Below are 23,723 nucleotides of genomic sequence, written 5' to 3' on the forward strand. Positions count from 1 at the left end.
CAGTGGGCTTTTGTCACAGCTTACTAGTACAGAATGCTGCAGCGTGTTTCCTTAGTGATTTAAGAAGCCATCATTGTAATACTCTCACCCTGCATTCTTTCTTTATACACTGACTGCCTGCAATGTTGTGGATGAATTTTAAACTGTCACTGTTAGAGCCTTTAATGTGAATTTCTACTCTGAAAAATGACTATCTAAAATGGCATTTCTTTACTTATCTTTATCCCTTCTCGATGGTATATTGAGTATATCAGCTCACTTTAGTGACAATAATACGTTTTTACTGCTGTTGCTCCAGCAGACACCACACAGCTGTGAGAGTCTGAGCTGGATTCTGTTTCCAGTTTGTGCATCTTAACAAAATTGTTTTCTAAATTCCAACTACCTGGCTAATCAGTCAGACCTTTGTAATTCCATTGACATTAGGAGGTTGCACAAGTGTTACTGAAAGTGTAGTCTGAAGACAGTGAGGTTACACTGGTGATCAGTTTAGCTTTCAGATCCCATGTTGACTTTGCAAAGCTAGTAATTTTTATTTATAAGCTGATCATGTTTGACCTGGGTGTCAGATAGAGACAATAAACATAGATCTCCCCACAAAGCCATTTTATTGAGTTGCTTATCAGAGCAGGACCATACTTTTGACACTGTAGGCCCAGCTAAGTTTGATGTCCCCTTTGAGCCTGCACCTAGAGCTGATGGCATGATCCTGTGTTAGGTTCCAGTTCAGGAAAACACTTTAACTTTTAAGCACGTGCTTCAGTCCCATTGAAGTTAATGGACATAAACACATACTTATGTATTTTTGCTTAAATTCTTTCCCAAATCAGGGCCTCATATTGACAGGTAATCTGTCTTGAACTGTAGTGGGTTCTATGGTGTTTGCTCTTTACATTTGCCACAGCTTTTCCACTCCCTTCCTTTAAACACCACGTAAAGACTTGCTTTTATTCCCAAAGTTTTTTTAAAATGGTAAGTACTCTTACCCCTAATTATAGATTACTTGTTACCCCGCCCCACTATTAGAATGTTTTCCTTTCTCCTCCATTTTTCTTTAGTTTTATTAGAGCAGTTTTTATTAGATTTGTTTATAATTTATTATGAAATTATTATATAGCACTCCAAGAACTTTGGATGTGGATTAGTGGCCTTATACATAATTCCTATTACAGCAAATCTTTTAAACTTTTTGCCTTTTTTTCCTTCTTAATTCTGCATTTTTTTTCAATGGGACATCCTGTTACATTTATCAGAAATGAAGTGCAGTGTTTAAGATAATATTAAATTAGTATGTGCCCTAATGAATTGAAGTGGAAGTTGGGAACTGCAGAGGTCTTGTTCTATGCATCTCTGAGGATTTTCATTTGAGCTAATCACTTGAACTTCCTGCATCTGAGTTTCTCCATGAGTAGAATAAATGAAGTAAATACATAAATGTAAATATTTCTGGTTACAGTCCCTGCTCAGGCTGTCCCTTTTGAGATCCCTTTCCAGTTCCCTGATTGCACCCTTTCAAGGCATGACTGTGCCTCCACTTCTCTTTGGGGTGGATACCCATGATCCAACTACTCTGACTGGGTCTCTGGGATAACCCCTTTCTCCCCCCCGCCCATTGCCAATTGGGATATCTAGCAGTCTCCATGGGCATGGCACCTATCAGAGCTTCCCTTCGGCAGCCTGTGGACAGTAATAATATGTAGTAACACAGAAGCAGTTTCTTTAAAACAAATTGTAATTTATTTGCCAAAGGTGCACTCCAAGAAGTGGATTTAAAATAACACACCTATATGCTGACTGTCTTAACTACACTTGGCATTCCTTCTCAGCCCCTCAGTAGACATGACTTAGCTATGGTGTCCTGCATTCTCTTGGGGACCAAGTTACATTGTGCTTTCAGCAGGACCGGACTCTCTGTCAGTCTGTGTCAGCCAGCAGCAGTTGACAACCTTTTCTTCCCACTCCCTTTCTGCAAGGCAGATCTTTTAACAGATGTGTGTCTTTTGATCTCTAGAGTCTCAGCCTTGGCAAAACAGCTACATCTTCACAGCTATATTCCTGGTTATTGTGTTTGAACATTTGCTGGGATGCTTCTTATCTAGGCCATTATTTCATCTCTCCTGCTTGGTTTCTTTAACAACTCCTTTTGATCTAACTCCATAGCAAATAACCCATCACAAGCAAACACACAGAGGGACACTCAATATTCAGACAAAACAATACAGATATTTGCTGGTTCTCCTTGAGATCTCAAAGTGGGTTAATAGGTTAGATTAATAGTTCATGCTTGTACAACATGTTGAGGCTCTGAATCTTAGATAAGCATATATGCAATTGTATCTACAATTTATGTGTGGGGGAATATTTAGTTCTAACTTTATTTCTTCTTCTTTTTTTGGCATAGTTAAAGCTGCACCAAAATCTCCAGATCGACACACAAGTCGGGGCATCCCCTCTCATACCGGCTCTTTCTCTGCCCCAGCTGTGGCAGCTGGTAAAGAAAACCTCCCTGTACTTAACACCAGGATAATCTGCCCAGGTAATGATGATTCTGAACTCCATTAGTTCTTTCAGTATCTTGCTATATGCCACAATTAGTTGTTAAATAATAATACATTGCACTTACATAGTGTCTTCCACCCAGAGATGTCAAAGAACTTTACAAATATTAGTGAATTAATATGCATAACCTCTTTGTGTGGTATCATAGAGAATGTATGTTAATTGAAAATGCTTCTGGTCACTGTCCTGAGCACCAGACACATTACAAAAGCATTGCACTTGGTTTGGGGAATGAGGAGCAGAAATGGGAGGGCTGAGTTCATCGTGGAGTCAAAGGAACCTTGCTCCCCTAGTGGATGAAGGCTGTGCTAGCCTAGTAAGAGGCTAAGGGCCAGAGTCAGTTAAGAAATGATCTTTTGACTGAATGAAATGCCAAGGGGACATACCTGTCAGTAAAAATATAAATTAAACTGTAAAAAGGTACTTTGCAACAATAGCAGTTAGGAAATCTGTACACATCCCAAGTATAAATGTATACCAGAAAGCATTGCTAAAACACTGGCTTAATAAACTTTCATTATCAGTATTAACAATATATATTGAAACTAAGCATGTACTGTTTGTAGATCACTTTAACTAAAAGCTTTTGAAAGCAAATTTCTATCTGCATTAATTAAACATAGTTGTGCATGTTACTTTGATATTCACCAAAATGGGCATGGCAGGATTGCCAACTTTCCAGTGGGCAAAGCTAATCAGGCTCTGACCATTCCCATGGTAGAAACAAGAATTGTTTCTTAGCTCATTAATCAAATTCTCCCTGCCTGCCTCTCCTCTTCTGTCTTCCTTATTTATTTTCATTTAACTTGTATTTCTGTGTTCTTACACCTGCCTGTTTCTCTCTCTCTCTTTCCTCCCCATCCCATCTGACTTCTGTCTTTCTGTTCTCTAGTCCCCTTGCCCTCATTTTTTCACCCATACTTGTTTGTTCTATCTGCTTTGTCCTTCTCTCACTTGCCTTCAGCCCCTTCCTCCCTGTCTAGGAGATCAAAGTGGTGGCTTTACATGTTTTGCAGAGAAGTTCTCTTGTGTAAAAGGTTGGCAAGGGAAGAACTCCCTGTTGAACGTACATTTATCAAGCCGAATTAAGGAGTTAAGCATTTCTCAAAGATTCTAAATGAGCTGATAGGCTGCATGAACAATGATCCCACTGTGGAAGCCTGCCCCCCCCCCCTCAACTCCTCCCAAAACCAACCTGAAGTAATGAAATAGTTTGGAGACTGGGTGACTGGACTAAGAGATGAAAAATATGGTAACCTTCAGTGGCATTAGGTGATTACTGTGCAACCCTGTCACCTCCGTAGTCTTGGATTGAAATCGTGATATTTTTCTCCAATGGTAGACAGTGAACCTTACCACTGAATTCAACTCAGTTGCCTTTCTGCTCAAGAGAGGCCAAAACTGGAAGAGAGAGGTAATGTAGGTAAGAACTTAGGTGCAGTAGCAGAGCTGTCTGAGAAAGCGCACTTCGTGTCCATCCTGTGCTTGGCTATAGACAATACTATCTCTCAGAATTGCATGTGTTATATTAACAAATATTGTTTTGTTTCTGTGTTTTCTCCTTCAGGTTTAAGAGCTGGATTAGCTGCCTCTATTGCGGGGAGTTCAATTATCAGCAAAATGTTACTTTCAAACATTGATCCATTTGGTGCTACTCCATTTATTGACCCTGATCCAGATTCACTGTAAGAAAATCTCCTTGTTTTCTCAAATTGACTGTGTTGGGGTTCAGTCTCTTTTCCTTAATCATTTCTTTAGGAAATTGTACTTCGTAATTACTAGAATGAATAATGCAAGCCTTGAAGCACAATTTTTATAGATAATAATGCTCAATAAATTCAAAGAGCCAGATGGTGTCTTTTAGGCAGAGGCCCTGAGTTAAAGGCAGTGCAGAGTTGCATTGCTACAGCAGGATTACTGGAAGGCATTGTGACCAATGAAGCTTCTTGATACACACATGAAGCATGTTCTCTGTCCACCTTAGGAGCATGCAACCTCCTCCACCCCGGACAAGCTCCCCTAGGTAGGGGTGTGGAAGTAAGGCCCTGTCTCTTCTGTTCCTTTTGAGGTGACTTACACTCCATGGTCGCTGTGACTGCTATAGAGTGGAAGGATGCTCTAGTGGTTATGGCACCAGCCTAGAACTTGGGAGCTCAATTTCCTGCTCCATCACAGACTTCCTGTGTTCCTCAGTTTGCCATCTGTAAAATAGGGATAATAGCACTTCCCTATCTTCCAGGGGTGTCATGAGTTTAAATACATTAAAGTTTGTGAAGTGTTCAGGTACTGAGTAATGGGCCACAAGAGTATCTAAGATCAATCAATCAAATGCTTTGCACCCTGCCTCGGTCATGTGCCTGTGGTAGGGCCAGCCACAATCTAGCTCAAAGCCCTAAAGTAATTGTTTAGATAACTTCATAAGTGGATACTTACATATATGTATTCTTTTCACAGGGAAGGATATTCAGAAAAATGTGTCATGAACAACTACTTTGGAATTGGATTAGATGCAAAAATTTCATTAGAATTTAATAATAAACGAGAGGAACACCCTGAAAAGTGCCGGTAATGGAGTTCTTAGTGATAAAGCAGAGGCCTTTAATTTTTCTTAATGTTCTTATTCTGTTTGCTTTATTTTATATCTTTAACTTTTGACTCTTTCCACAGCTTTGATACATAACAAATTGCATGCTTCAGTATATGAATTTTTATTTACTTATTTCCAGAAGCCGGACGAAGAACATGATGTGGTATGGGGTGCTTGGTACCAAAGAGTTACTGCAAAGAACCTATAAGAACTTAGAACAAAAAGTTCAGCTTGAGGTAATATTTATTTTATTTACAGATTTGATGAGGTTTTTGCCATTAAAATTTACATGGGGATCCTCTTGAAATATCTCACTTGTTTTGTACCTAACAAGTTAGGTGAAACTATGAAAAATCTATCCCTCATTAATGTAATCTATGAAGTGCAGTGGATGAGAAGTTAATCACAATGTGAATCCTTGGACACACAATAAGTATTTTAAAATCTGCAAAAGTATGGCATTTAATGTTTCTGAATAACTTTTATCATTGTCACTATAATAATTTTTCATATAATTAAAGAGACAATAGACTCTAAGGGATCTGTTTTCTCAATATACATCTCTCACTGACACCAATAAAAGGTTTTGGGGGGCTTTTGGGACACAGTGAATGGAGAGTAGGTCTCAAGAACAACAATATACATTATGGAAAAAAAAAATCATTAATCCTGTCAGGTTGGTTTAGCTTGTATGGAAGCTGACTAAATGTCTATACAAAGTACCTAATAAACATCTTGGAAAAGAAGGCTTAAGAATGATTAAAAATGACTTCATCATAAATGACAGATGAATTTAGTACATAAAGAATTTAGTATATAAAGAACCAGGGCATTTAGAGAGACTTTCCTAATTCCAATATTGAGGGAACTGTGTAGAAGTAGGAAGATACTGTGTCTTGCCACAACACAGATACATGTATAAATCAATTCAATCTGGCTAGTTCCTACTCTAGTTCTAAAACCAAATTTAAGCCTTTTTCAAAATACTGGGAACTTGAAAAAGACATTAATGTCTAACAAGTTCAGATGTAGCAAGAGATTAGCCGTGATACAAGTCTGGGAAATGATTACAATGATTACAAGTTTGATGGGGGAAGGAAAGAACATGCATTGTCCTTTTCTTTGTGCTAAATATTTTATCTGAAAGTTCATGTTATTTATATGAAGATACCTGTTAAGATGAGGGAGTAATTTTAATTTATTGTAACTCTCTTTGGCCTTGGCTACACTTACCCGCTAGTTCGACAGCTGGAAATCGAACTTCTGGGTTCGACTTATCGCGTCTAGTCTGGACGCGATAAGTCGAACCCGGAAGTGCTCGCCGTCGACTGCGGTACTCCAGCTCGCCGAGAGGAGTACCGCGGAGTCGACGGGGGAGCCTGCCTGCCGCGTGTGGACCAAGGTAAGTTCGAACTAATTCGAACTAAGGTACTTCGAACTTCAGCTACGTTATTCACGTAGCTGAAGTTGCGTACCTTAGTTCGAATTAGGGGTGTAGTGTAGACCTGGCCTTTCTCTTGAGTGCGTTTTAGAAGGGTTTAGTATTATAGAAGCAAGTTTCCATTATCTAAGGATTTAGCAATTATCTAGAAATTGTGCTGTAGTTAGTGAAGATGATGATAGGAAAGAACATTATGTATGCTCCTGGTAGATTTCTAATTTAAGAAGCTGCAAACCTGTAACATTTCTTTTGAATAAGATATATTTTAGCATTCAAATCTGACCTTTTCATAATTATTTCTGAATATTTTTGGAAGTAGAAAAGTCTGTGGAAGTTTCATATTTAGTATTGTCTTACATAATGATATGTGTTATGTGCTGTGATAAAATACACAGCATTAAAGAGTGATATAAAATTAGTCATTTTCAAGAGTTTAGAACTAATCATATACTATAACTCACAAGTGGAACAGTCACATCTATTAATTTCATGCCATACTTTGGATACTGTAATATTTTAAGTTTTTATATTTTGAATTGCTGCTAAGGTGGAATAATATAAAACCAGAGATCACAGGTGCTACTAAGTATATTTCTAATACATTTTGGGCCACTTTTTCAGAAGTGGGTTCAATATGTTGTACTTCCAAAACTGTTCTCCCACTGACTCCAGGGTTACTTTTTAGCAGCAGACAGAGTTGTTTAAGTATTTTAGGGGATAGGGGATGTAGAGAGAGGGACTGCTCCAGAGACTGTTTGCATGTTTGGAATTTCATGAGTATCTTCTGACTGGCTGTTTTTCTGTAAATTGTCAGAAGTGGACAATGCAAATTACAAGGGAAATGGTGAAAGAAATCTTTTCATCAGGGGATAGCAATTGGACATGAACAGTTCAGGGCACTGAGACATATATACAAGTGAAGCCAAGCATATAAGCACAAACAAGACTTTTGCTTAACTCCACCTTTCTCATTATGCTTGTTTATTAAATCCTTTCCCTCCACCTTTCATTGTTTGTTTGATTATATTGTAAGCACTTCAGGGTAGGAAACTGTCTTCTTGCATATTTAGAAAAGGATCTAGCATACTTTGGATGCTACGTAAATAATAATAGTTTAGCAAGACTATGAATACCTCTACAGGGTGGGATTCTAATTATCCAATGGGTGAATGACGCCTTTTTTGAAATAATGAGAGATGAAGGTGGCAACATCCAATGAAGTCTCAAGTTTAAAGTGAAATCTCACAATAAGTACTTTTTCTCATTTTTCATAGCAATTTTTTTCTAGGCTTTATCCCAGAGTTAACAAGTAGATATGCTGCAATGGCTTCTGTCATTATGTGGTTGACAAATGGAATGCTACCATGTATTAGTTTATTTAAGAAAGTAGTATTCCTCTTTTTATATATTCTTACATAGCTTTTTACATTTTATTAACATTTTATACATGGTTTAAACATATTCATTTAATAATTTTTCATTTTATATTTATGTTTATAATATTTTGTATGCTCATTTGACCTCTTTTCACTGCAGTAGTATAGTTATTTTTCCAGTGATGAGATTCTAATTGCAACTAAAAGATGCTATCTGCTGTTGGTAGTATTTCTGGTTAGAAGAGAGTAGACATGCTGGACCATATGCACCAAGATCAGTCCTGATAGCCCAGTATCCTGTCATTGGCAGCAGCCAGCCCCATATGCTTCAGGAGAAGGTGCAAGAAACCTCCAAATTCCTAGTAGTTAGAGATTGACATATAAATGCATAAAGTTACTGCTGGGAACTTGAGCAAATTTCTATGAAGGGACAGAGAGAGTTACCTTTTGACACTGTTGCAGATATTTGTAGCTCAAATATTTTGTAGTTTAAGAAAAAATCTTGATTAGTGTGTGAAGAATAGATTTATGCAGAGCTACTCCGCATCATAGGAAAAATAGACTCATATAGAGCTACTAATGCAATATTGACTTTAGCTTCCATTGCTGACTCTGTTGAAATGCTTTGTGAATTAGAAATGGTTGATTACTTTATCAGGTCATTTGTCTTACATTCTCACATAGGTTTTTATGCATTACAGTGTGATGGACAATACATCCCCCTCCCCAGTCTTCAAGGCATAGCTGTGCTTAACATTCCAAGCTATGCTGGTGGGACTAATTTCTGGGGTGGAACCAAAGAGGATGATGTAAGTAACATTAAAGAAAAGTAACCTTTGGAAACAAAAATTACAAAAAGCACTTTGCACTATTGTTGTTCTCGTTTAATTGTAATAGTACTGGTATATAGTCTGGATAACTATCAGGAAGCTATTGTTCCGTAAGGTGGTTTCAGTTTAGAAATGTGTGCACTCTTGCATTAAGTTTTTCCATTTTTACTGAAAATGTCACTTTGATTTTCATTTTATTTTTTCTTTCCTTTCTCCTCCCCTTAAGGTCACCGAAATTTCCAAATAGGGCTCAATACTTAAAGAATATATAGCTATAAAGATGGAATTTTTAGACATGACTCCTTTACAAACAATGATGAAAGTTAATAGCAATTCCCTCTCCTCTTTTATGTACTAGTTGATGATCTGCTATAATCAAGGTTTCCCAGTGCATGCACTTTATGTGCACTATATCCAACAGAAAAGGGAGCTGGCCAACTGTATCGTTCCCACAGCTTATATCTTCATTTTGCTCCTATTCTTTAAAAAGCTGTAGGTGGATTGGTGAATCTGAAAACAGGGACTGAGAATAAATTAACTGAAGAGAGGATTAAAAATTGTAGAATCCTTTAATTACCTTTTTCTGTGTCTATATCTTGTATATATTGTTGCCAGTAAGCTTATGGACTGATCCAAAATGGTCCTTTTTTTTTCTTGACAGACCTTATACTGCACAGACACTTTACTACATACACTACTGTTTCACTGCTTTGAGGGTATGCCAGATGGGATTTTTACTGTTGAAGTGTACTTTATGCACAAATTATCTAGTGTGATTGCTGTGGGATTACCATAATTTTGAATTTCCTGATTTAATGTGTGTGAAGTCTGAATCACAGTATTGCTTTGACATGGTTTTGTACATTTAATTATCATTTAAAATTAGACTCATTAGTAAGATTGTGTTTTAACATAGACTATCCCTAACATTTTCCCCGAAGTGCTTAACTTTCTTACAGTTCACAATCTCACACCCCCTTTTTCCCCCCTTCTTCATCAAAAACATTATTTCATATTCTTTGGCGTCTTTTTCCTATTCATAGTACAAGTCTTTTGAGCGTGGCAGTCAGCTCAAGTTGCATTTGAGTAAAGATATCTAGCATTTTGGTGGCCTCCATATTCATGTTTGCAGCATGGAAGTTTCCCTAACATCCATTCAGGTTACATTCAGGAATTTTTGCTTTTTTTCCCAGAGGGTCAAGAAAGAGAGGAAGACTGTTCTAGCAATCATATTTGTATGCAGCACACATGTATGTCTGGGAGTAACCTTGTTGCTACTCATAATCAAATGTGTCACGAAGGTGACGCATTTATTCTGTGGGAGGTTAGGTGCACAACTCACTGCTTTTCGTGCTGTCTCAGGTGACTGATCAACAGAGCAATACTGACGGTAATTTTTGAGAGGTTGCTGGTTCTGCTTATCTGGACAGAAGAAAGTGGCTGTCTTGACAGTGATGTCTATTCCTAAAATATTGCTCAGTGAGCCTGGCTGCATTTACCACAACACACTTACTGAATTTTGTATATGGGGAGTTATCCCAGGGAGTTTGTTAGTTTGGAAAGAACAGGGAGATTAGAAGCAGAACCCACGGGGGGAAAGGGGCTGTGCTAATCCTTGAATTTGAATTCTTAGAAGACTGTTATTTCTTTTGTTGTTGTTGGAAAAAAAGCACGCTACAGAAGTTCTATGCAAGTAAATTATACATGCAGAGAAACCAGAATATAACAATACCCATCCCTGCACTAAAGATAAAACACAAGCTAAATGGGCTTTGTAAACAAGCAGGGGGAATGGAATTCATCCCAATTTGTGAGTAGGCTGTAATCCAGTTCCTGGGAAGATGGAAAAGTGGTATCCTGGAGTAATTTCAGGTCCAAGCTTTCATTTTTTTCTTAAAGGCAAATAAACTGAAGCTGGATATATCAAAAGTTACTTGAAATAGAAAAGGAAGGAGAAGCACCTGGCAAAGAATAATCTTTTTGTTCTATATTCATGTAAGACAATGTAAGACGTTTGCATGCCCTTGATGATGAGGGTCATATAATATCCTAGAGAGAGAGAAACTTTATTTTAGGGAACTGCCAAGCTAATGTCCTGCAAAGACTTACTCATGTGCTTAACTTTTATGCCCTGTGATTAGTCCAATTGAAATCAACGGACATGTATTTAAGTCTTTGCTGGATTGGGGCATTAGTTTGATACAAAAACAGAATGTTCAAGTAAAGTTTTCATTATTAAAACAGGTAAATTTTATGAGATTCTTCTTCAGCATTAAATGAAATGGCATTGACACTTCATTTACCAATATAGATTTTGAAGATGGTCTAAAGAGAATTCTGGACAAAGAAAGATAAGCACTTTTGAGCTCTGTTAAAATAAATGTCCTTCTTAATTGCTCTTGGACTTTAGAAATATTGACCAATTGAAGATTAGCATAGTTATGTTTGTCACATTAATCTTGAGTTGCTTAACATTTCTCAGTATGTGCATTTAAACCCGCCACCAACCCTATATATGGATAATATACTGTGGCTTTCAAGTACTTTAATTGCCATTATGACCACCCTTTATTTTTCAAATACATTAGTTCTACTATTTAAATACCTAAAGTGTGTTTGGAATTGCACCAGACATAAAAGGAGACAGAATCCCTGCACTGTGTAGATTGCAATAAGAGCTCAGAGTCTAATATTGATATTTTCTTTTCCTCTCAGATATTTGGGGCACCATCATTTGATGACAAAATCTTAGAAGTTGTCGCGGTATTTGGCAGCATGCAGATGGCAGTTTCAAGAGTCATCAAATTGCAGCACCACAGAATAGCTCAGGTATGTGTCTTGTTGGAAAGCAACCAAGATAGCTGGCATGCTGGGAGGCTGCAGAGAAAAGAGGTAGTCTAGACAACTACTGCATTATACGTTAATAAAATATTGACTTTGTTTTAATTTTAACGGGTAACAAGTCATCATAAATGCTGAATGAAATACAACAGTGTTTTACCCTCAAGACAAACCTGGATAGAAGCCACAGCTTCTAACAACCAGTCTAATGCAGGTGGACTGTCAATTTCATTAATATATTATTCTGTGAACTAACATGTTTACTCTCTTTCAGTGTCGGTCAGTAAAGATCACCATACTTGGAGATGAAGGGGTACCAGTGCAAGTAGATGGAGAGGCATGGATCCAGCCCCCAGGAGTTATTAAAATTGTACATAAAAACAGAGCTCAGATGCTAACACGAGACAGAGTAAGTTATAGAAAGCATTTTATCTTTTGTATGGGATACTTCATTAGTGCCATTATTATAACAACTTGGTTCTGTTATAACAAGAGAAAATAGCTTATGAAATAATAAATAAAAGGTTGGTACAGATATGTTCTTGTACACAAATAGCTTAACTCTTATCTTTGTCACCTGCTAGAATGTCTGACCATAACAGTATTTCTTTTTTTGATGAGATGAAATCCTCAAACTTCCAGGAGGAAACGTTCTGATTATCTATCTTTGTAGTACTATGTATACTTTTGTATAAACATAAGAGTATTAGAGACTATAATATACTTTCTCTTTCAGATACTAGTTTTGTACTTTATCATAAATTGGAAGTTTTAGCTGCAATTACATAGGTAATAAGCTATATAACGTGCCTTCTTCATGACAGCCACAGCAAGATCACATGCCCTGCCAAATAGTAACAGAACCCATTTCAAACCAATTAGCCTCTGGGGGAATGTGCACTATTCTACCATTCTAGAATCAAGGGTGTAAACAAGGGGTGGGCAAACTTTTTGGCCTAAGGGCCACATCTGGGTGAGGAAATTGTATGCAGGGCCATGAATGTAGGGCTGGGACAGGGGGTTGGGGTGCAGGAGGGGTGTGGGGTGCAGCAGGAGGCTCAGGGCAGGAGGTTGGGGGCTCAGGGCAGGGGGTTGCGGTGCAGGAGGGGTGCGGCAGGAGGTTAGGGGGCTCAGTGCAGGGGGTTCAGAGTTTGGGCTCCAGCCCGGCGCCACTTACCTCGAGTGGCTCTGGGGTGGCAGCGGCACACAGCAGAGCTAAGACAGGCTCCCTGCCTACCCTAGCCCCGCGCTTCTCCTGGAAGTGGCCAGCATGTCCGGCAGTGGCTTCTGGGAGTGGGGTGGGGCAGGCAGCTCCGCAGCGCGCTGCCCTCACCTGTGGGTACTACCCCCAAAGCTCCCATTGGCTGCGGTTTCCCATTCCTGGCCAATCAGAGCTGCGGGGGTGGGGGGCTCAGTGCCTGCAGGTGAGGGCAATGCACGGAGCCCGCTACCTCCCCGTCCCCTAGGGGCTGCAGGGATGTGGTGCCGGCTGCTTCCAGGAGTGGCATGGGGCCAGGGCAGGCCGGATTGAAAGCCCTGAGGGGCCAGATCTGGCCTGCGGGACATAGTTTGCCCTCCCCTGGTGTAAATGCTCCTAACTTCCCCATAGTTCCTCTGTCCATTGGCCTGAGTGGATGCTGAATTCAGTTCTCTCCTTTCATCATGGCTTGTGTTACGATAGCTACTTTGTTGTGTAAAGCAAGTTTATTAGGGCTTTTTTTTTTTCTTTCTTATTTTCATGTTTGGACTCTGCATGACTGTTAGATTCCCACTGTGCTCAGCATAAGGTTCAGAACATCTTGTCCTGACAAAGAATGCCTACAGTAATGTCTTCATGTAAATTTGTCTCTAACAGCATATTTTACAGAGGACAGGGGAGAGATGTTACTCACAGAAGAAACTGTTGTTCTCTAAATTCAGTTTTAAAAACTAATATTAACACCATTTATAGTGTGGAGTATTTGTAATATTTATGTAAAATGATGTACCAATCTGTGTGCCTAATAAGCTGAAATAAAAAACGGCAAGTACTGTCAGCTAATGTATCATACCATTTTCATCAGGCTTTTGAAAATACCCTAAAGTCTTGGGAAGACAAACAGAAGTATGATTCCTGCAAACCTGTCCTTCGATCTCACTTGTACCCTCAACAGGCTGTTGAGTTGGCTATGGAAGAAGAAGTTGCACAGATCCAGCTGTGTTCACAAGCTGCAGAAGAACTTATTACCAGGTACAGTAGAACAAATGGGTTAGTAGCATACTCCCCAAGGTAAAATTATTTATAAAGCTGAGGGTATTTCTATATTCTGACTGAAGATTTGTTATCACAGTATCAGTATTTTTAAAAGTCTATTTTATATACTATAGCAGATCAGCAAATGTTGTTTTCTTCCATGAAAATTTTTGACTTTGTATTGATAAATCAAACATTTTCTGCCAAAAACTGAATGTTTTCAATGTTTGTCCAGAGAGTTTTTGATGAAAACTCAGCACTTTCTGCAGAAAGCAGACACTTTTCACAAAAATACTTGTTTAGTTGAACATATAATTTTCTGACCAAAAATTGTTCAGTTGGCCCTGTTGCATACATATAATAATACACACTTTGATATTTTATTTTCTGATGATCAAAGTAGGTTTAGCCATATAACTTCTTTTTCAGATATCACGGTTTTAAACTCATAGATGTACCATTTCTCAGAGCTAGAAAGTACAATAAAATAGTGATACTCGTCTGTTTTCTTTGTCTGCACTAGATGAGACCATAACTATTGGGTTTGTATATTAAAGCTATCTAGTGGGTAACTGTTAACATTAATTAGAGAGAGAGGTAACAAGTGATGGAAAAGTTATAAATGCACGGAATCTATTCATGTTATATTTGGCTCCATACTTATCATCAGCAAATGAAAATGATTATCTTTCTTATGCCTAACTATTAATAATAAATGATACATTAAAGTTAAAAATATACTGTTGTTACTGGATTGAGTTTTTGGAGGTCACCAAAATGTTACATTTAAATCCAAAACACATCCTAACTGTGCATGTGAGAAATGTATAAAAATACACACATCTACAACGCATACGTGGAGGTGACATCCATGTGATAAACTGCACAGTACATCAAACACATGCTGATAACCACCTCATCTTCAAAAAGCCACGAATTAAAAGAAAAGTTCTTCTATAGAAAAGTTCTTCTTTTCCCGCTCAGATGTAGAATTTCCCCCCTGTCCTAGGCTCAGAAATGAAAGGATTCAATCCTGGGCCAGTAACAGCCTCTTAGTATGATCTCTGAATCTATGAACAATTCTTCTGTGCATAAAATACAAAGAGTTTTAATCTCTGATATCTTGTGGCTCCTCATGTGTTCAATCCTTAGCATTTTTTCTCAGGCTTATGAAATATTTTCCTATCCCTCCATCCTCCCATCTGCCAAACTTTTTTTCTCTAATGACTTCTATTCCTTACCCCAACACAAAAAAATGTGTGTCCTCCAGTCACCCAGTTATCTGTATTAATGAAAATGTACAGCACAGTTGCTGCTTTTATAAAACACTTTTTTTAACATAAACACAGTCTTAACTCTTAAACTACTGAACAATAAAATATTTGTAGGAACCAAGTCTAGGCAAGTCTAATTGTCCGATAGACCCTTCGTATCTTTTTGTGTACATATTCATTGTTATTCATAGATTCTAGGACTGGAAGGGACCTCGAGAGATCATCGAGTCCAGTCCTCTGCCCGTATGGCAGGACCAAATACTGTCTAGACCATCCCTGATAGACATTTATCTAACCTACTCTTAAATATCTCCAGAGATGGAGATTCCACAACCTCCCTAGGCAATTTATTCCAGTGTTTAACCACCCTGACAGTTAGGAACTTTTTCCTAATGTCCAACCTAGACCTCCCTTGCTGCAGTTTAAGCCCATTGCTTCTTGTTCTATCCTTAGAGGCTAAGGTGAACAAGTTTTTTCCCTCCTCCTTATGGGACACCCTTTTAGATACCTGAAAACTGCTATCATGTCCCCTCTCAGTCTTCTCTTTTCCAAACTAAACAAACCCAATTCCTTCAGCCTTCCTTCATAGGTCATGTTCTCAAGACCTTTAATCATTCTTGTTGCTCTTCTCTGGACCCTTTCCAATTTCTCCACATCTTTTTTGAAATGCGGTGCCCAGAACTGGAAACAATACTCCAGCTGAGGCCTAACCAGAGCAGAGTAGAGCGGAAGAATGACTTCTCGTGTCTTGCTCACAACACACCTGTTAATACATCCCAGAATCACGTTTGCTTTTTTTGCAACAGCATCACACTGTTGACTCATATTTAGCTTATGGTCCACTATAACCCCTAGATCCCTTTCTGACGTACTCCTTCCTAGACAGTCTCTTCCCATTCTGTATGTGTGAAACTGATTTTTTCTTCCCAAGTGGAGCACTTTGCATTTGTCTTTGTTAAACTTCATCCTGTTTAACTCAGACCATTTCTCCAATTTGTCCAGATCATTTTGAATTATGACCCTGTCCTCCAAAGCAGTTGCAATCCCTCCCAGTTTGGTATCATCCGCAAACTTAATAAGCGTACTTTCTATGCCAATATCTAAGTCGTTAATGACGATATTGAACAGAGCCAGTCCCAAAACAGACCCCTGCGGAACCCCACTTTCCAGCAGGATTGGGAACCATTAATAACAACTCTCTGAGTACGGTTATCCAGCCAGTTATGCACCCACCTTATAGTAGCCCCATCTAAATTGTATTTGCCTAGTTTATCGATAAGAATATCATGTGAGACCGTATCAAATGCCTTACTAAAGTCTAGCTATACCACATCCACAGCGTCTCCCTTATCCACAAGACTCATTATCCTATCTAAGAAACCTAGCAGATTGGTTTGACATGATTTATTCTTTACAAATCCATGCTGGCTGTTCCCTATCACCTTACCACCTTCCAAGTGTTTGCAGATGATTTCCTTAACTACTTGCTCCATTATTTTCCCTGGCACAGAAGTTAAACTAACTGGTCTGTAGTTTCCTGGGTTGTTTTTATTTCCCTTTTCATAGATGGGCACTATATTTGCCCTTTTCCAGTCTTCTGGAATCTCTCCCATCTCCCATGATTTTCCAAAGATAATAGCTAGAGGCTCAGATACCTCCTCTATTAGCTCCTTGAGTATTCTAGGATGCATTTCATCAGGCCTGGTGACTTGCAGGCATCTAACTTTCCTAAGTGATTTTTAACTTGTTCTTTTTTTATTTTATCTGCTAAGCCTACCCCCTTCCCATTAGCATTCACTATGTTAGGCATTCCTTCAGACTTCTCGGTGAAGACCGAAACAAAGAAGTCATTAAGCATCTCTGCCATTTCCAAGTTTCCTGTTACTGTTTCTCCCTCTTCACTAAGCAGTGGGCCTACCCTGTCTTTGGTCTTCCTCTTGCTTCTAATGTATTGATAAAAAGTCTTCTTGTTTCCCTTTATTCCCGTAGCTAGTTTGAGCTCATTTTGTGCCTTTGCCTTTCTAATCTTGCCCCTGCATTCCTGTGTTGTTTGCCTATATTCATCCTTTGTAATTTGTTCTAGTTTCCATTTTTTATGACTCCTTTTTATTTTTTAGATCATGCAAGATCTCGTGGTTAAGCCAAGGTGGTCTTTTGCCACATTTTCTATCTTTCCTATCCAGCAGAGTAGCTTGCTTTTGGGCCCTTAATAGTGTCCCTTTGAAAAACTGCCAACTCTCCTCAGTTTTTCTCCTCAGTCTTGATTCCCATGGGACCTTACCTATCAGCTCTTTGAGCTTACCAAAATCCGCCTTCCTGAAATCCATTGTCTCTATTTTGCTGTTCTCCCTTCTACCCTTCCTTAGAATTGCAAACTCTGTGATTTCATGATCACTTTTACCCAAGCTGCCTTCTACTTTCAAATTCTCAACGAGTTCCTCCCTATTTATTAAAATCAAGTCTAGAACAGCTTCCCCCCTAGTAGCTTTTTCAACCTTCTGAAATAAAAAGTTGTCTGCAATGCAGTCCAAGAATTTGTTGGATAGTCTGTGCCCCGCTGTGTTATTTTCCCAACATATATCCGGATAGTTGAAGTCCCCCATCACCACCAAATCTTGGGCTTTGGATGATTTTATTAGTTGTTTACAAAAAGCCTCATCCACCTCTTCCACTTGGTTAGGTGGCCTGTAGTAGACTCCTAGCATGACATCACCCTTGTTTTTTTACCCCTTTTAGCCTAACCCAGAGACTCTCAACACTTCCATCTCCTATGTCCATCTCTATCTCAGTCCAAGTGTGTACATTTTTAATATATAAGGCAACACCTCCTCCCTTTTTCCCGTCTATCCTTCCTGAGCAAGCTGTACCCATCCACACCAACATTCCAATCATGTGTATTATCCCACCAAGTTTCAGTGATGCCAACAATGTTATAGTTGTATTTATTTATTAGCACTTCCAGTTCTTCCTGCTTATTACCCATACTTCTCGCATTTGTATATAGGCATCTAAGATACTGGTTTGATCTTTCCTCCCAGTTTTGTCCTGACCCTCCTTTCTCTTTGCCAATATAGCCCACACTCCATCTCGTTTCCGACCCATCTCCCAGGTCTCCATGTTCCCCACTTACCTGTGGGCTTTGCTCACCTGTCCCCGTTGAACCTAGTTTAAAGCCCTCCTCACTAGGTTAGCCAGTCTGTGTCCAAATAGGGTCTTTCCCCTCCTCGAAAGGTGAATGCCATCTCTGCCTAGCAGTCCTTCCTCGAATAGCATCCCATGGTCTAGGAAGCCAAAGCCCTCCTGGCGACACCATCTTCGCAGCCAGGCATTCACCTCCATGATGCATCTGTCTCTGCCCGGGCCCCTACCTTTGACAGGAAGAATCGAAGAGAATACCACCTGCGCTCCAAACTCCTTCACCCGTACTCCCAGAGCCCTGTAGTCACTCTTGATCCGCTCAGTGTCACACCACGCAGTATCATTTGTGCCCACATGGATGAGTAGCATGGGGTAGTAGTCAGAGGGCTGGATAATCCTCGACAATGCCTCTGTAACATTTCGGATACGGGCTCCCGGCAGGCAGCATACCTCCCGAGATGAAATGTCAGGGCGACAGATGGGCGCCTCCGTCCCCCTCAGCAGAGAGTCTCCGACCACCACTACCTTATGTTTCCTATTCGCAGTGGTGGCAGCAGACCTCCCAGCCTTAGGGGTACGAGGCTTCTCCTCCTTTACTGTAGGGGGTGATTCCTTCTTTCCTGTATCAAGAAGAGCATAATGGTTACCTATTACCACGGCGGGAGGGTTCGGAGCAGGGGTGGAGCACTGCCTGCTGACAGAAGTAACCAGCTGCCAGTGTCCACCCTTAGCCATGTCCTCCTCCACCAGTGGTGTATCAGCAGTCCTGCGTACTGGGACAGCTACCTCAGCTGTCTCCACATGGACACTATCCAGGAATTGCTCGTGGATTTGGATGCTCCTCAACCTAGCCACCTCCTCCTGTAGCTCTCCCACCTGCTGCCTGAGAGATTCCACCAGCAGGCACCTTTCACATTGGATGGTCCCCCAGCCTGGATATGAGTAAATAGAAATTGCAAGTTACAGTCTCTGCAAAACCACACCAGGATCTGGGTAGAAGCATCCATGCTCAGGCGCTCTATCTGGCTTCAGGCACAGGTGGAGGAGACAGAAGCAGTGCTGGCACAGGTGTTGTGGGTCTTCCTAACCATCGTAAGCCTCCCTCTGTCAAAATCCCGTCTGCAGCCCCCTGTCCGCTGAAAGTGTTGTTTAAGCAAGAAGTTTAAGTATTAAGGGGAATAAAGGGAAAACAGATAGAACCGGCAAGGGACCCTCGCCCCCTTCCCAACTCCCTTGCGAAATTCCCTGTTAGCAGCCCCTGGTCGCAAAAGCTCCCTGGTCGCTTGTGCGCTGCTTTATAAAGCCCTGGCCTGTATGAATGCCCCGCCCGCTGATTAAGGCTCAGCCACTTACCAGAGGCTTCTAGCTTTCAAACCTTCCTTTGAAGCTCACAGCTTCCAACTGCCAGCCACAACACACGGTCCTTCAACCAACCAACCAACCAACCAACCAAAGAGAGTTCACATTCTGCTGGAAGTCCCAAGGGTCTCTTGACTGTTGATCAGTTGAAGTTTTGCCCTTCAAGGGCTCATGGGTGGCTAAATCTGCTGAAATCTTTTCTTCACAAGAACAATCAAGAATTTCTAGTAGTTTGTATCATTTCAGCAAGGCTTTGCTGCTCCTTTCTCAGTTCCAAATCAGCCCAAAGTTCCAAATCAGTTACAAGTTGGAATAATTTGTTTCGGCTATTAATTTGAAAACTCCAAGCTGTATGAAACCAGTGTTGTATCCAGCGACCTACTAAAGAAATCCACTTTGAATTTAAATTTTAAAATCATATATTTTCCCATCCTCCCATTCAGAATCAAACACAAACAAATGTTTGTTTTTATTAAAGTATTTGTTTTGAGTGTACCGCAAGCAAAGCCACTCACTCATTTTTAAGTCAGTTTACTGAATGTTTCAGAGAAACATAGGACACAGATTGGAAGGGATCTCCTGGGTAATCAAGTCCAGTCCCGTACTATCACAGGCATGCCATCATACAATCTCATCCATAAATTTATCAAGCTCCATCTTAAAACTAGTTAGATTGTTTGCACCCATTACTACTATTGGGAGACTGTTGCAGAACTTCATTTCTTTGATGGTTAGAAACCATCTTCTAATTTCCAGCCTAAATTTATTCATGGCCCATTTGTTCTTGTGCTGATGTTGTCCTTTAGTTTAACTAGCTCTTCTCATTAGCATACACCTACTTTTTGTGCCAGTGTCATTGAAGAAAATATTAAATAAGATTGGTCCCAAGAGCAATCCTTAAGGAACTGCACTAGTAACCTCTCTCCAGCCTGATAGCTCTCCTTTCAGCATAACTTGTTGTCGTCCCCTCTTTAGCCAGTTCCTTACCCAGTTTCCAATTCCGATATTAATCCCTATCTTAACTAATAATAGTCCATTGTGTCAAATGCTTTACTGAAGTCCAGATAGATTAGATCTACTACATTTCTCTTGTCTTTAAAAATAAGTTATCTTATCAGAGAAACATATTGGCTTAGTCTAGCATGATCTGTCTTCGGCAAACTCATGTTGCATTTTATCTCATTTTCTGTTTCAAATGATATCTTTCAACAGAATATAGTGTAAATACCCTTAGAATTGCTACAAAGGCACCCTAAGTGATGCTGCTGAATGAGAGATATTTTATGTCTGAGATGATAGATGTGTTTAGGGAGAGGTCGCTCTCGATATCCAGTGGAGAGTCTCTGGATTTAAAATGTTTTATCACACATATGCAGACACACACACTGTTTTCAGACCTTCATAATTTTAAAACAGGGATTGTCTTCGAACTTGGATTGCTTTTCCTGGTTCAGCAATGTCTAGGATAGCACCACATTTGATGTTTCTAACTAGAGCCTTCTGTGTTGTGCAAGTGCAAAATTTCAGTTGCAACATATGTGTGTGGAATTTTTACTTTCCCTCCTGTCATCCCATCAATCTCAACTTGAAAAACCGCCAAACCAGTTTTGTATATGTTTTTTAAAATGCTCACCTTTGGGCAGAGATTCACATAGATATTTTCAGTTTAAAAATGTTTTTGAGACTGTTATGAACAAGTAAAAATACCAGTTTACAGTGGACTGTATTATGGGGTTCACTGACTCAAATTCTATAATACAGAAATCATGTCATGAACCAGACACTGCTAGAGCAACTGTTTAACTGCACAAGTTTAGGACAGGAATTGTAGAACAGCATATTCAGTTTAAACTGCAGGGATGACTCAGGTAGGCAGAAAGGGGGAATTTATGTAGACATAATGTAAATAAGAAATTTAGCCAGGTCATAGGTTTTTGGCCTGAGGGCCACATCAGGTTTCCAAAATTGTATGGAGGGCCGGCTGGGGAGGCTCTGCCTCCCCAAACAGCCAGGCATGGCCCGGCCCCCGCCACCTATTCGTCCCCCCCTGCTTCTCGCCCCTGATGGCCCGTCTGGGACTCCTGCCCCATCCAACCCCCCCGTTCCCTGTCCTCTGATGCCCCCACCCACCCCCAGGGACCCCTGCCCCATCCACCCCTCCCTGTCCCCTGACGGCCCCCGGACCCTCCGCCCCTAACTGCCCCCTGCTGCCCCATCCAACCCCTCCTCTCCTTCCTGACTGCCCCCCTCGGGCCCCTGCCCCATCCAACCACCCCTTCTCCCTGACCGTCCCCGGAAACCCTGCCCCTGACTGTCTCCCCGCCGCCCCATCCAACTCCCCCCCTTCCTGACTGCCCCCCTGGGACTCCTGCCCCATCCTGTAGGAGAGAGGGAACAGCAGGGGAGGGGCCGGGGTAGCCTCCCGGGCTAAGAGCTCAGGGGCTGGGCAGGAGGGTCCCGTGGGCCGAATGTGGCCTGCGGGCTGTAATTTGCCCACCTCTGGGTTAATACCTTTACTGTTGTAAAAAAATGTACTTAGATTGTAAGTGCCATTAGAATTTTAATGATCACAGTTGATCAAATTCAGTTTTATATTGCATTTGAAGGGGATTGTCCTCTTATAATTATGCATCGCTAACAGGATATGCAGATTGTCACATGACACCACCATAATAATCCTCTTCAGAATGTGTTTCCTGTATGAATTATGTGAATTAATATTTCTGGTTTAATCAGTATAATCTATATGTACCCATTGCTGGTAGGATGACATGCCAGTTAAGACAATACACGTTCCTCAAGCAGAGCAGATCCTCTGTATTAAGAATGTCATTTAGACAAGAGAGCAGAGTGCTTTGTTGTCTAAGGTGATACTTATATTTAAGCTTTAGATATGTAGAAATATACATAGGACTCTAGGACAGTTAGTGTAAATGTTCTGTGAAATATTTCTTTTCCATCTGCCAATGTTTTTTAATTTTAATCACATTTTAACTGGTCGTAAAAGAAGGTGACAAAGTACCTTTCCTGTTTTTCATATTTTTGTAGAATCTGTGAAGCAGCAAAAATACACAGCCTGTTGGAACAGGAGCTGGCTCATGCTGTCAATGCGTGTTCACATGCATTAAATAAAGCCAATCCAAGGTTTCCTGAGGTAAAGGAACAACAAAGCCTTATTTAATAAAAATCAACTGTAGCCCCTGTGTGCAGAAGTATTTCTGGAGACATTGGAGTAGTCCTGTAGTCCCAGTCACCATTTTCCTGTGGCTAGCATGTTAACTGCTGAGGTAATTGATATCCCAGGCTCCTGATCCTGCAAACATGCTTAACTTTAAGAGTGTGACATAGGCACAACCATCGAATGGGATGGGGAGGAAACCAACCATGTTTTTTCTCCTGCGCCTGCAGCAGCAGCCGCAGCACCCCCTCCTTATGCTTGTAGGGTCACTTAATAGCTGATGGGCTCTGTTCAGACTCTACTTCAGTGAGTCTGAAAGGCAGAGGCAGCACCAGCAGGGGCAACCAGAGGGAAGAGGAAGGGGGAGAAAGACTCCCTTCCTCCAGACCTGGAGCACATTGGAAGAGGCAGAGGGTACCTGACAGCTCTCATCTCACCCTCCTTAGTGGGGAGTAGGAAGGTACTGCTGGGTGAAAAAACGTTCCCTTTTGTGGAAACTGGACCTAAGTGGGAGTGGGACATTAAGCATATTGGAAATAGAGGGGGGGGCAAAGGAAGATACAGGGGCACAGCAGAGCATAGCATTAAGGGCATGACTCAGAGTGCTGGGAGATGGACACAGAACTACACCCAGGTACAGTCATGTGGGCACACTCACACAGATGCACATATTTTAATTAAGGACATGGTGTTAGTGGGAGAATTTCAGGAGGAGCAGAAATGAGCTCCTTATTTCCCAGCCCAACCCCCACAATTTGAGCTTTTGCAGGATCTGGGCACTAACATGATTTCATGAGCATGAGTTTGTCGGTCCAATTTTGTCTAACCTAACATAATCTACTTAAGCCCTTATTACCATAGTAACTATGCAGGCTAACCACTGCTTGTTAAAGTGTGGCAGCTCGCC

At 40.5% G+C, this 23,723-nt stretch overlaps 1 protein-coding gene across 1 annotated transcript in view; it reads left to right on the forward strand.

Annotated features, from left to right (window-relative positions):
- DGKH (diacylglycerol kinase eta) overlaps positions 1-23,723 on the forward strand; it is a 254,466-nt gene that overhangs the window by 204,129 nt on the left and 26,614 nt on the right. Inside the window, exons 17-25 of the mRNA XM_034758420.1 lie at positions 2,402-2,536; positions 4,127-4,244; positions 5,014-5,124; positions 5,286-5,382; positions 8,665-8,772; positions 11,509-11,622; positions 11,909-12,043; positions 13,698-13,864; positions 22,687-22,792. Of these exons, the coding sequence (XP_034614311.1) occupies positions 2,402-2,536; positions 4,127-4,244; positions 5,014-5,124; positions 5,286-5,382; positions 8,665-8,772; positions 11,509-11,622; positions 11,909-12,043; positions 13,698-13,864; positions 22,687-22,792 (1,091 nt within the window). The remainder of the gene's footprint in view (positions 1-2,401; positions 2,537-4,126; positions 4,245-5,013; positions 5,125-5,285; positions 5,383-8,664; positions 8,773-11,508; positions 11,623-11,908; positions 12,044-13,697; positions 13,865-22,686; positions 22,793-23,723) is intronic.

This window comes from Trachemys scripta, chromosome 1, assembly GCF_013100865.1.
Source record: "Trachemys scripta elegans isolate TJP31775 chromosome 1, CAS_Tse_1.0, whole genome shotgun sequence".
NCBI lineage: Eukaryota > Metazoa > Chordata > Testudines > Emydidae > Trachemys > Trachemys scripta.